The following is a 14,518-nucleotide window of genomic DNA, read 5'->3' as shown; positions in this document are numbered from 1 at the left end:
GTAGGGAAACATTATTTCTAGATACAGCAATCTCACTTGGCACAGATCACTGTAGATTAATTGTAACTTGTAGAGCTCAGTCAGTTTCTGTCTTTCTGTAGTCTGGTCCACTGTTTTTAATTTCCAGTTAGACTGTAAACCTGTGAGAGAAGAATACACCAAGATGCCGATCCTGACTAAATATGTTTTACAGTGAAATCTATTCATTAACAAAAACTGTAGAAAAAGTTGAGGCAAGGAAGAGGCATTTAGTTCTGTTTAACAGCTACTCTTCTATGAACGGATTTTCTTTGCATTTCAGTGGGATGCTGCAGATCCAGTGACTGTGCCTTTAGCAACAATGTCTGTTGTTTTCACCTTCATTTTTGTCCTTGAGGTAAATATATTTTATGATTTCTTGAGTTTAAGACTACTATGTATATATTTCATTCTGTCTTTAGGGATTTTGTCTCATTCTTCACCATGGTTTTTATTTCTGAATGTGTACATTTGGGGGTCTCTATGTCACTTGTCTTTAAACATGCATTGTAGGAACAAAATTCTAATTTATTATAGTCATACTTCTCCAACACCTTGAACTTTGTATCCTTTTATATATATTCAACTCTGAGGATTTCAACATGTGTTTTAGTGAACCCAGTGAACTCTTCTCTTGCAAAACATCTCAGATTAAGTTCACTCCATACAACACAATGTCTGGGATGTATCATGGAAGTTCTGCCTGATCCATTTATATTTTGCCCAATTATTTGCCCAATCCATTTATATTAATCTGAATTAATACTGTTCTGTATCAAACCTCTCACAGTTTTGTTTGGGTTTTTTTAAGTATCATATTTAATTTTAATGCCTTTTAATAAGCCATGTCAAATTTCAGTAATGTCTATCTTTTGTTGTATAGATCTGGATCCCAAGTGGCAATGGTCCTCTATCTGTGAGAAAATTGTCACCACAACTAACTGTGCAAGGTGTAATTAGCCTGTTTTCATAAGATTGGAATCAATGACTTAAACGCATTTTTAAAATCATACATTTTTTCATGTGTAAGGATATCCATGGGTAACAAAGCACACATTTGTGAGGTTAAACAATATGTTTCTTTTGTAGCACATAATCCTTTTATAAGATTGAGGTTGAATGTTTTTCTTTTCGGTCCTCTCTGGATAGCTGATACTGACCACTATCAGAAACAGGATAGTAGAATACATTTCCCACTGCTCTAATCCAGTATGACAGTTCCTATGTTCCAGTGATAGGTTTTGTCAGCAGTGATGAATAAACAATGAGCAGAATACCTTGTAGGAACTGTAGCTAGAGTATGTCCGTGTTGTTGCTTCTTTTTTCCCTACCCAGGAGAAATCAGTATCTCCTGAGAGACTGAGCAAACAGAGAAAAGTCTGATTTGTATCATACACAGACAGGTTTTAATTTACCTAGCAACTATGTCTTCAGAAATACTTCTTTTCTCTTGTACTGCCAGGGGAAACAAATATGCTTCTAGAATTTCAAAGGAACTTTGTCAGAGCCAAGAAAAAATTGTTGACTGTCTCAACAGGCAAGCTATCACACTGTGAGTGCACATGATTTATGGAGAGAGGAAGCAGCTTCCTGCCCAGGATCTTCCCTAATGCAGTATGCCCTGGTTACAGACTCTGCCACTTTCATGGTCTGCTACCACTAGCAGGCATGGTCCAGGAGGAAGGACAGAGCTTTCTGCATAGCTAATGGCCCTGTGTCCAGTCTTAGTCCTGATTCAGTCTTAAACTTCCACTGCTCACATCAGTATATGTGGTATAGAAAAATAGAAAGAATTCGGAGATCTCACTTTTGCTACCACGCTGATGATCACAGAATAAAGTGGGATGTGCTTTTTTTTTATTTGAATGGTGTGGTATTCAGTTCAAGATTACAGACAGCTGAACTTAGGTGTTTGAATTCTGTGTGTGAGATAGATAGGTGTTCAAGCTGTCACTGTGATCGAGGGAGATGGAGGGTGAGATTAAGTTGCCTAAATAACTCAAAGCATCAAAAGCTGTTTTGGGTACCTTAGCTGATCACTCCTTTACCCCCACTGGCTGCTACAGAAGGACAAGGATGTTTACAGGTTTTGTGTCATCCCTGCATGCCCCATGCCTGCCTCTCCAATGTTCTAGAGCATCTCAGCTGACTATGTAGAAGGAGGCAAGATACCTTCACGTACCTCAGAGAATAAATAGAGATTCAGAGACTGTATTTTTTGTTCTGTAGTCAGGCTTCAGCAAACATTATATGTCAAAAATTAACTGGAAAATCAACCTTTTACCTCATACTAGTGTCCTTTTCTATAGAGCTTAAGTTTCAGAAATGTAAAGAATACTGCCAAATGACAGTGTTGCTAGGTGGGATGGAAAAAATGTAAGGAATGCCTGACATTTATAGCCTTTATATAGTAACATTTGACTTGATTTGAGGTTTAGTATGAATTGTGTATGAGAAACTCTCCGGAGTTTCCGCTACATGCATCACCCTACCTTGCTATCTGGTAGCTGTTATGACTATTTCTTATCAATATCTATTCTTAAGCTTCCTGTCTGCACTCCTATTACCTGTATGACAAGCACTTTGGCTGCTGTCTTATACCAGGTACATTGTAAGATGTACTGCCTTTACTGCTCTTGGCTTTCTTCTCTTATATGCTACTGAGTATAGATGGTGCTGAGTACAGAGTGTTCCTTAAAGCAAGAAATGTTTGCAATATGGGAAAGCTTTTTAATTAATTTGAATGGGTGCTACAGAATACTATTATATTCTTAAGTTCAAATGTGCTTCTGTGATTTTAGCCTGCCTATAGACAGCTAGATTACCTCTTCTAGCTACATGTTATTGACATAATAATTTTCTAACTTCATGACTTCCTTAGCTCTGAGAAATCTTAAACTCACATACACTTCTACACATCAAGCATTCAGGCTGAAGTGGTCAGCTATACTCCTTCCTTCGACACTAGATGGAGAGAGAGAGACACTTAGGGAATACTGTTTGTCTCCTGGCCTTGGTCATCTGCTTATATACAGTTGGCTGACATGAAACTCTTTCATAAGACTCTTTCATAAGACAAACTCAGTCAAACATTTAAGAGAATGGAAAAGGTTCTTATAGCAAGAAATAACCATTTCTTCAGTGCAAGTGAGAATTTTTTTTTTTATCTGTAGGTCACAATGAAGATTATCGCCATGTCACCTTCTGGCTTCTGGCAAAGCAGAAGAAATCGGTATGATCTCTTGGTGACATCTCTTGGAGTTATATGGGTGATACTTCACTTTGCCTTACTGGTAAGATATATAAAACACGGTTCCAGTGATTAAGCTTGATTTTATACGTTAAGCTCCAGCAGCTGGATCACTCCTATACATCCAGATAAGCCATTGGGAAATATGGATGAAACAAATTGACCTTGATGCTGAGAGTAAGGAATCATTCTCATGGACAGTGATGAATTACAAAAGTTGCCTCGCTGATGTGAGGTAGAGTCTGTAAATCTGGTAGAAAACTGAAGTCTTTAGGAGGGATGAAAGTGAGGAAAGGAAGGAATCTAAAGAGAATGAGAGCTCTTGCCAGTTGCAGTCTTATGACCATCAAGGATAAAGAGGCAATGCATAGAATCCAGACAGGAGCAGAGGACTGGAAGAAGGCATAGGTTCAAAACTGCTGAACAATACAATTTGTCCCAAACTCAGCAGCATCCTGGGCCACTAGTTTTGGTTAAGGAGCAATGTTTAATGCAGGAAGGCATGGAGGAGAGGGGAGGAAATCAACTCTCCCACCATCACACCCCAGTATTTTAACTTCATCGCTGGCTCTCTTATTTATAAGGAAAGAAGCAGGGATAGTTGTATCAACTGTCATCAATCACGGATTGTCAGTCACAACTCTATAATGGCTGCAGGCTTCTCTCTTGTCTGCCCCAAGCTCTGTTTTGAGGAAAACCTGTCTTGTGTGACTAGACATTTTGCCTTGACATTCACAGTTTGCTCCCTGCTGCTGAGTAACTTGGAAGGCCTGGGGAGTTTCTGTAAGCCAGCAGCTGCCTAGACAAGTAGACTGGGGCTGCTCGACATAATTACAGCCCAGCTAACAGAGGATTGAAAATTTTTTGGTTTGATGCATGGGGAGGTTGGGTTAGTGTTTTTGAAGTCTTAGAGCATCTTCTGTTACTTTCTTGCTGCTTCACTGTTATTGAAAATTGGTGATACCAGTTTATGACTTCTCTTATTTCATTGGTGACTGCCCTACGTTATTAAAAGACCAATTATCATGATCTTTCTGTGAGATCCCTGGGAGACAATGTATTAAGTCTTCTGTGTTTCTGTTCCAGAATGCATACACATACATGATGGGGGCGTGCGTGATTGTCTTCAGGTTTTTCTCAATTTGTGGGAAGCACGTAAGTATAAATAGGAACTACAGCCGCTGCAGTGCTCATATATAGATTAAAGGACTAGTTGCTATGCGTCTCCGGTGCGCATTCTGTAACAGTCCATTTTATATGCCAAAAAAAAAAAAAAAAAGGGGGAGACTTCAAGCAGCAGTCTCCAGTTTTACATTCCGCCTTTAAAATGTCAGGATTTCAGGTATATTAGGTATTTAAGTATTTTAAGTATTAGATATTTATGTATAACTATATTGTGGTTACTGAAGAAGTATACTTTTTGCATTAAAAAAAAAATAAAATGCAACTACATTACCACACAATTTTAAAAAAAATGCTCTCTAAAGCTCTGAACATCTACTATGCTACTTTGAGTCCTTGCTATTTCAGTGCGGTGTGGTGTGCATGCTGTTAATTTATTTTCTCTGCAACAATAGTAGAGTGGTGGTTGATGCGCTCATCTTGTTATGATAGCACTCTCTTAAAGAAGTTCCTTCCTCCAGAGCGCAGGTCTGTGTCTTGTGTCTCTATAATGTCTGTCTTATCACAGTAAAGAATTTATGTTTAATTAAAAGAAAAAAAAAAAAAAAAAAACCAAAAAACTAGGCCAAGGTGTTCTTCTGGAAACACTGGCATGGTGACAAAGCAAGTTACTTCTAAAGTTTAAATTTCTTTTTTGTTTGGATTTGCTCTGGTGTAATTGAGAGTAGGCTGACAGAATAAGCATAGGCAAAGAACAAACACATTTGTTTAACAAGTGGTGACACTCTGTGTTCTCTTGCTGTAGAACTTCTTAGACTATCCAAACATTTTCTGTGAAGCCTGACATCTTAAAGTAAATGTGATGAAAAGACTGCTGTACTAGGTTGCTAGGGTTAAGAACAGTAAGTCAGAGGGTTTGTTCAGTGAAGATAAAAAGTTTTCTTTCAATCAAACTACACAGAGCCTGTAGAGCCTTGGAAGTCAAATGAAAAATCCTTGGTTGTCCTATGCAGCCAGACAAAGTGAATGCCTTCAAAGCTTTCTGATTGATTCCAAATTTGTTCATGGTTTTAACCTAGTCATTTGTGCTTTCATGTTAGGAGCTGTATCAGTTTCACTAATTTATCCGTTGTGATGCAATGTGATGACCAAAAGTCAGCATGAGTTATCAGTTGATAACTCAACTGATGCCCATGAGTTGGGCATGATTCTAAACAAAACTGCTACCCTCAGTCCCATTAAATAGAATTTACTACAGCATCCAAAGTGGTTAAGGGTGTTATGACCATCTAGGGCAATAACTTTATCAAGAGGAAAATGTACAATATACGTTCATGGGAAACTAGTCTAGGCCTACGCCCTATGTAATTTCAAAAATTATGCTCTCTTCTTCAGCTCTTTGGCCAACTTGCATGAGAAATTACTAGTTTAATTAAACTGTGCTTATCTTAAGGAAGTCCCCTTCCCATATAGCAACCCATTCCTTTAGACAGGCTGCAGTGGTTTCCACCTAACAGGTAGAGTCACTTTCCGGTAAACCCAAAGTAGTTTACTGCACCACTGTTCATGCAATGCTAATTTTGATACTTCTGGAGTATACTGATCCTGGAATAGGCTTATGTTGTATTATTGCTGTATTATCCTGCACTGTATTATCCTAGATACACTCTTTGACCTTGTAAATTAGGCAGATATGCTGATCTCTTTAACAAGTTGTCATGGAGGCACCCACAAAACACACAGCAGCAGCTACCTGAAACTTGTGGATTTATTGCAATCAAAGTTGCCTGGCACTCTGACAGACCAAAATTAATTACAAGTTCGGATGTCAGTCAAGAATATATTACTACACAACAAACTCCTAGACTCTAAGGAATACTCTTTAAAGAAGATGAACCAAAATGTTTACACATTCACTCATACAACAGAAAATCTCCTACTCAAGGGTACCCAAACCAAGGGGTCATTCACCAAAGGAGGGACAAGTGCTTACTCAGTCCCAGGAATTATCCTTAGATGGTGTCTTGATCCAAGAGGAGAGTCTCCTGACTGCAAAACCTTCTACTCCAAGGAAGACTAACTCTACTCGGTTCTGCATCAGGACTCCTTTTACACCCTGGTTGAGTGTAAACTGTGGTCATTCTAATCATTTGGGTGTAAACATAGACAGAGGCAGGCTAACCAAATCTAGACCCTGAGGTGCCAAGCTGGTATTTATCAGGTGTTGTGCAAGCCCTGATCTTCGTCGGGTCCTTGTCAGGGTAGGCTGCACCTGCCACAAAAGTAAAAAACACACTAAATCTCAGAGGAACACACAAAATGTTCAGTTCAAATCAGATTCATAATGTACCATTTCACTGGGCTCATCCATTAACGGATGTGTGTAAAGAATTTGTTGTCAAAATGGCAGGTGCAAAAACTGTCTTTTCCATTTTATCTCCGCTTTCCTGAATGGCATCACGTATTGCTTTTTCTCTGTCCTTCCAGGTGACACTGAAAATGCTACTGCTGACTGTGGTCGTCAGCATGTACAAGAGTTTCTTCATCATAGTGGGAATGTTCTTACTGCTTCTTTGTTATGCCTTCGCTGGAGTGGTTTTATTTGGTACAGTGAAATATGGAGAGAACATTAATAGGTACTGTATGTACTTACTAACTCAGCCTGACAAAATCGCATTCTGCTAGAAAGAAGTGGTAAAAAGCAGAGAAGTCCCTAGGTCTAGCTGAAGAGCTATAAACAGAACTTCTAATAGGAAACACAGAGCTGACTTTCCAGTCCTTGTGCCCTGGACCAAATGACACCCGATCCAGCACAGAGCAGACTGAGAACTGTTCTTCGTTATGTCAGCTGGAATATGCTTCAAAGCAGCACTGCGCTAGCTGCAAGCTGCTGAAACACAGTGTACCTACTACACCTTATGGGCATCATCCAGAAAAAGGATCCGTATATGGGGTTGGTACAGAGAGGGTATGGTTCTATGAACTGGCTGGAGATTTCCAAATCAATAGCATCATCCAGGCTTCAGGAAGAGAAAGGAGACAGGAGATATAATCTGGCCTTGAGTTGCTTTCACTCTTTGATAAAGTGAGCCAAAATACTCAGCCCTGTGTCAAGCTAAAATTCCATTATTAATTCTTAAGTCATGGAATAAATAGTACAGTGACCTCATTCAAATAATACTGTAACTGGTTTAGTTTAAAATAGTAGAACAGTAGAAAATGGAAATTATTTGCATTTTTTCTTGAACATTTTAATTCTAGGATGTGAAATTATCTTTCTCTCTCTCTTGTTCTTTAAAACAGACATGCAAATTTTTCATCAGCTGGCAAGGCTATTACTGTACTCTTCAGAATAGTTACTGGAGAAGACTGGAACAAAATTATGCATGACTGCATGGTAAATACAATACTGCCAGAGAGAAAGTCAGCAAGAAACAGGAGACACCCTTGCATCTCACAGTGTTTCCAGTGTCTCAGCTTTGTACAAGGAATGTTGTGATTCCTTGTATCTCTTCAAGAGATACAATGCTTGCTAAACCTCAGAACAGCACTCAAATTGCAATTCCAATCACACTGTCACAGTGTAGTATTTCATGGTGCTAGGCTATTATATGATTTAAAAACAAAAATAAAAAGAAGTTTGCAAAATCAGAAGTGCAGTTACTGGTTTTTCCACTGTTATCTCTGCTTTGACTGGGGCAAGGTGACTTTTCAGATTAACTTTGATGTCTGCACTTTGGCTCATTCTGTGTGAACAGGTAGTCTTAATGACCTTAAAAATTGTCCTTGAGTCATTTTATTTTGCCCAAGTAAATTTCTGTCTATGGTTTACATTGCGATGAAAATCGTAGTCCTTTTTTAAGGCAGGGAAGCTTTTTGCAAACCACCATGTTTCAGAGCACCAAGTTGTTTCTTTAGAGTGGCGTAATGCACAATGTGCCTTGTGTGTGGTAGTGAGATCCACACCTAGGCCTTTTTTGTCACACCTCTCTCTGTTCTCTGATTTCTAACTACTAAAAAGAACAACAATAACCTGCCCACAATAATGCCCGCAGTATTATTTGGAAGCTTTAAAGAAATGATAGTCATAAGATTGTGTTGATTGCCGAGAAATTAAGAATCTCTTTTTATGATTGATTGACCTTGTTTGCTTTTGTTTTGAAGGTTCAGCCCCCCTTTTGTACACCAGATAACAGCACCTACTGGAAGACAGACTGTGGAAATTATGCTGGTGCTCTTATGTATTTCTGTTCATTTTATGTCATCATTGCATACATCATGCTAAATTTGCTTGTTGGTAAGTGAAAATACATATTAATAACAAAAAGGTCCATCTTGGCTTGTAGTATGTTAGATGTGAGTCTGTTCTGTTCTTCAGGTATGGTTACCTTCTACCTTCACTTATAGGCATATGATATGTTACCTTATATGCATATATATATGCATATATACCTTATATGCTATATATATACGTTACCTTATATGCATATGATATTTTTGATATTTCTCTGGCATGGTGTATGCTAAAACTCAGGAAGTTTGGGAATGAAAGCTTTTTTTGAACAAAGAGATGTGTTGCATTTGTACAGTATATTTACCTTAAGCATTATTGGAATTCACCTAATTGATCTTAAAAGGTGTTAGGTTAGGCACCTCACCAGCATTTAAAATACAGCTTTTAAAAAGTGAACACAGTGAATATTGATGTAGGATGACAGTGTATTACCCATTCAAAATCCTAAATGCTAAAAGCATTTGTTAATGTGAAGCTTGCGCAGCAGAATTCATATTCTGTTGAAATTCATTGCTGCTTACAGATGTTTACCAGTTAGAATGTAAGTACAGGCTTTCTTTATAGTTTATTTTGGTTTTGTGATTTGCAGCTATCATTGTGGAGAATTTTTCGTTGTTCTACTCAACTGAAGAAGACCAACTTTTAAGTTACAATGACCTCAGGCATTTCCAAATTATATGGAATATGGTGGATGACAAAAGAGAGGTAAGAATATGATAATGAGCACAAAAAACTAAATAAATTTACATTTTTGCTTGAAAAAAGTTATGGGGAAAACGAAGTGTTCTGACAAAACTCACTGAGTGGTTAATGTTCAAGTTCTAAATATTGTTCATGGCTGTTCAAATACTAACCTATAATCTTTACTCCTGTGAAGTACTTTTAATAGTATAATCTAAAACAAATGTAGATACTCAATACAATAACATCTTTCCTTCTGGCTCCCTGAGAGTTGTTGCCTTGGAAGTCTACAGATTCACATCCATGTATTTGTCTGGTCTTCAGAAGGGCCTTGCTGAGATTTTGGCCCTGTTTCCCATAAGAAACTCATAGAGCAGCTGATGAAGTATGGGCTGAATGAGAAGACGGTGAAGTGGAATGAAAACTGGCTGAATGGCCAGACCCAGAGTTTGATGATCAGCAGTACAGATTCTAGTTGGAGACCAGTAATTAGCCATGTACCCCAGGGGTCAATATTGACCAATCCTGTTCAACATCTTCATTAATGATCTGGATGATCTGGCAGAGGGCACCCTCAATAGCTTTACAGATTACACCAGGCTGGAAGGAGCAGCTGATTCAGTGGAGAGTCATGCTGCCATCCAGACGGACATAAACAGGCTGGAGAAACGGGATGACAGGAGCCTCATGTGATTCCACCTGAGGAGTGCAAAGTCCTGCACCTGGTGAAGAACAACCCCAGGCATGGGAGATGACCAGCTATAAAGCAGCTTGGCAGGAAAGGACCCGGGGGTTCCTGGTGAACACCAAGTTGAACGTTAGCCAGCAATGTGCCCTTGCAGCAAAGAAAGCAAGTGGTGTCCTGGGCTGCATTAGGGTAAGTGTTGCCAGCACACTGAGGAAGGTGATCCTTACTGCCTGCTCAGCACTGGTGAGGCCACACCTGGAGTCCTGGGTCCAGTTCTGGGCTCCTCTGTACAACAAAGACATAGACGTACTGGAGAGAGTCCAGCAAAGGAACACAAAGATGATGAAGGGACTGGAACACATCTTCTGTGAGACTGAGACAGATGAAATTGTTCAGCCTGAAGAAGAGATGGCACAGGGGGCTCTTAGCAATGTATATAAATACCTGCAGGAAGTGTGCAAAGAGGATGGAGCCAGGCTCTACTAAGTGGTGCCCAGTGACAGGACCAGAGGCAAGGGCACAAACTGAAACACGGAGGTTCCCTCTGAACACCAGGAAACACTTTTTCACTGTGATGGTGACTGAACACTGGCACAGGTTACCCAGGGAGGTTGAAGAGTTTCCATCCTTGGAGATATTCAAGAGCCATCTGCACGTGCTCCTGGGAAACGGGCTTTAGGAGGCCCTGCTTAAACAGAGCGGGGTCGGACAAGATGACCTTCAGAAGTCTAGTCCAACCTCAACCACTCTGTAACTCTGGGGTGAGAAGAGCATCTGAGAGACTGAGCTATTTGGATGCCCACACAAGTTAAGTCATCCTCTGAATGATTCGTGCCGTTACTAAGATTTGAATATGAACAACATTATGGTGAAAGGATTTGGTTGCTTGTAGTTGGTGCATGGCTGTGCTGGAGATGGAAGCCACAGTCTGTGCTGATGGAGGTGGAGAGTTCTGCATCCGTCATGCTCAGCACTGACAGTATCTCTGTCTGATGTGGAACAACACATTACAGTAAAAATAGTTCCAGTCATGCACATTTATCAGAATTAAATATTTAAAGCGTATGGATACCTGAAGTATTTGGAGACAAATACTTCCAGTCCTAATTTTTTAACAGCAGATCAAAAATTGTTGTCACAAAAACTGTAGCATGTGCTAAGTTGACTCTTAGAGCAGAAGACCTCTGAAAAGACAGTAAACTCCCAACATTCTCCTATCCAAAGATGCACAGAGAAGGGGACAGGTTTACAGCCAGGTGTAGGCCTGGCTGTAAATGTTTAAACTGTAGTTTAATTTCAGTTTTTCAAAGGCAGCTCTTTGGGCATATAATTCTTATTACAGATTAATGCAAATGGGGAAACTAAATCCCCAAGCAATTTTTAAAATTTCTGGCAAAATTAACAACACAGAGATTCTCATTGTGTATCAGTCAAATACCAGCAAAGACTTCCATGAAGGTGCTGAAGAGCTGGCTGCATGTGTGTATTCTTCAGTAATATATTCACAGTGACTTAAATAGGCCAGAATTTGACACAGAGTCTTTGGAGAAGTAGTGTTGCTCTCACTGATCAAGTTGAATGTCTGAGTTGGTTGTTAGGTCGCAGTAATAATTTACCATCTTATGCATTTTTCCCAGGGAGTAATCCCTACCTTCCGAGTGAAGTTTCTACTGAGGCTTCTGCGGGGCAGGCTGGAGGTGGATCTCGACAAGGATAAGCTGCTATTCAAGCACATGTGCTACGAAATGGAACGGCTTCATAATGGTGGTGATGTCACTTTCCACGACGTGCTCAGGTACTCTGAGATTTTCTCTAAATTTGTACAACATCTATAATGGCCTGTATTTCTCTCCAGGCTAACAAGTACTCATTAGGCTTGAGAAACGGCAAGACTAGTAGCCATGAAGGAACTTTTCTCTTTTTTTCCTGCAAAAATATTAGTGATGGAAAACACAGGTCCCAGGGGATCAGTTCTAAGTAATTTCAATGTTTTCATTGGACCTTGTCATAAACAGCAGTCACATATTGTTCTTGTATTCCAAGTAATGAAATGTTGTCCCCACACATGTAGCAATATGACAGTGAGTCTGACTAGAAATAAAATGGAATATTATCCAAGTCTAAAAAGGAAAAGAAGGTTATCAGGAGTAGTCAGCGTGGATTCACCAAGGGGAAATCATCCTTGACCAATTTAATAGCCTTCTATGATGGCATGACTGGATGGAAACATGGTGGGGAGGGCAGGGCCTGTTGTCTACCTCGACTTCAGCAAGGCTTTTGGTACTGTCTCCCATAACATCCTCATTGGGGAGCTTAGGAAATGTGGGTTAGGTGGGTGGACAGTGAGGTGGATTGAGAACTGGCTGAATGGCAGAGCTCAGGGAGTCATGCGCAGAGACTAGCTGGTGGTAGAGTAGCTGGTGGTGTTCTCCAGGGGTCAGTACTTGTTCAACATATTCATCAGTGACCTGGATGAAGTGACAGAGCGTACCCTCAGCAAGTTTGCTGATGATACGAAATGGGGAAGGCTGGCTGATGCACCAGAAGTCTGTGCTGCCATTCAGTGACACCTGGACAGGCTGGAGAGTTGGACAGAGGGGAAACTAATGATGTTCAACAAGGGCAAGTGTAGGGTCCTGCACCAGGCCAGAAATAACCCTGTGCACCAGTACAGGTTAGCGGCTGACCTGCTGGAAAGCAGCTCTGCAGAGAAGGACCTGGGAGTCCCAATGCACAGCAAGTTAACCATGAGCCAGCAGTGTGCTCTTGGGGCCAAGTAGGCCAATGGTATCTTGGGGTGCATTAAGGAAAGTCTGACCAGCAACTCGAGGGAGGTTCTCCTCCACCTCTACTCTGCCCTAGTGTGGCCACATCTCAAGTACTACATCCAGTTCTGGGCTTCTGAGTTTAAGAGAGACAGAAAACTACTGGAGAGAATAAAGAGAAGGACTACAAAGATGATAAAGGGACAGGAGCATCTCTCTTATGAGGAAAGGCTGATGGACCTGGGTCTGTTTAGCCTGGAGAAAATAAGACTGAGAGGGGATCTTATCAACACTCAGAAATATCTCAAGAGCAGGCGTCTAGAGGATGGGGCCAGTCTCTTTTCAGTTGTGTCCAGTGATAGGACAAGGGGCAATGGGCACAAACTGGAACACAGGAAGTTCCACCTAAACATAAGGGAAGACTTCTTTACTTTGAGGGTAACAGAGCACTGGAACAGGCTGCTCAGAGAGGTTGTGGAGTCTCCTCTGGAGATACTCAAAACCCACCTGGATGAGATCCTGTGCAGCCTGCTCTAGGTGAACCTGCTTTAGCAGGGGGGTTGGACTAGATGATCTCCAGAGGTCCCTTCCAATCCCTGCCATTCTCTGACTCTGTAAATACTTAAGGGAAAAAAAAACCCAACAAACCTCCACAAATGACGTAGTTGCTTACAGTTCAGCAACTCACCTGTACTGGATAGCTAAATGTGGGTGATAAGGTCTTCATTTGTTTTGAGCACCACAAGTCTCTTTTGGAATAAGCTCAGCGTTTTTTATCTTCAGATGCAATTTTATTGCCCATATATGGATTATGTATTTTTGCACTAAGATCTAAGTATGAGTTTTGATATTCTAAACTGAAAAGTAAGGTCACCAGAATATTTAAAAAAAAAAGAATCTATTTCTTCCAGCATGCTTTCATATAGGTCTGTTGATATCAGAAAAAGTCTTCAACTGGAAGAGCTGCTTGCTAGGGAACAACTGGAATACACTATAGAAGAGGAGGTGGCCAAACAGACCATACGCATGTGGCTGAAGAAGTGCTTAAAGAGAATCAGGGCAGTAAGTCAAGCTAAACCAGTATCTAAATGGTGACAGAAATTGTACTGCTTAGTAATGCCGGAATTTGCTGTTACTATGCTTCATTTACTCTGGAATCACGATCATATTTATTTGAAGTATGTAGCAGTTGCTAACTCAGAAAAAAATAGTATGTTACAGCTCAGCTGAAAGTGCTACAAAAATAAGCATCTTTTGAAGGCAAAAACTGTCTTCCTACCAAAAATTTTTCTGTCTTTTCAATATAGCAGGAAGATGCATGTGCAGAGACCAAAGTCACAGGAATAAAGAGAAAATTATATAATTTGATGAAACCCCATAGGCCTAATCGTTCCTCACAGAATGTAATTGTATAATTTCCTTGCTGCTGTTGGCAGAAGATACCACGATCAGTCACCAGCAGATGACTCTTCAAATGGAACCTGTATCAAGATACATCATTTGAATGAGCCATTACAGTAACTGTGTGTGCAAATGAGCAGTATGTACATGCAAATCAGGTGTATGAACCGTGGCACACAGTAGCTCTGGCTATGCCAGTAAATTAAGCAGAGCCAAGGCATTGGCTCAGGACTGAGCTGAGGTCACCCATACTCATTAGCATGTTCCTCAGCACCATTTTGGCCCATGCATACTCGTAC

At 40.3% G+C, this 14,518-nt stretch overlaps 1 protein-coding gene across 1 annotated transcript in view; it reads left to right on the top strand.

The window, feature by feature from the left end:
• Nucleotides 1-14,518, top strand: part of NALCN (sodium leak channel, non-selective) — a gene marked incomplete at its 5' end in the record, with an annotated part of 60,351 nt that overhangs the window by 41,461 nt on the left and 4,372 nt on the right. The window contains 9 exons of the mRNA XM_010139688.1: nt 302-376; nt 3,192-3,311; nt 4,355-4,423; nt 6,878-7,026; nt 7,694-7,787; nt 8,555-8,687; nt 9,274-9,389; nt 11,691-11,848; nt 13,730-13,880. Of these exons, the coding sequence (XP_010137990.1) occupies nt 302-376; nt 3,192-3,311; nt 4,355-4,423; nt 6,878-7,026; nt 7,694-7,787; nt 8,555-8,687; nt 9,274-9,389; nt 11,691-11,848; nt 13,730-13,880 (1,065 nt within the window). The remainder of the gene's footprint in view (nt 1-301; nt 377-3,191; nt 3,312-4,354; nt 4,424-6,877; nt 7,027-7,693; nt 7,788-8,554; nt 8,688-9,273; nt 9,390-11,690; nt 11,849-13,729; nt 13,881-14,518) is intronic.

The sequence above is a fragment of the Buceros rhinoceros genome, unplaced genomic scaffold (genome assembly GCF_000710305.1).
Source record: "Buceros rhinoceros silvestris isolate BGI_N320 unplaced genomic scaffold, ASM71030v1 scaffold7457, whole genome shotgun sequence".
Lineage (NCBI taxonomy): Eukaryota > Metazoa > Chordata > Aves > Bucerotiformes > Bucerotidae > Buceros > Buceros rhinoceros.
This window is presented reverse-complemented; position numbering and strand designations above follow the sequence as displayed.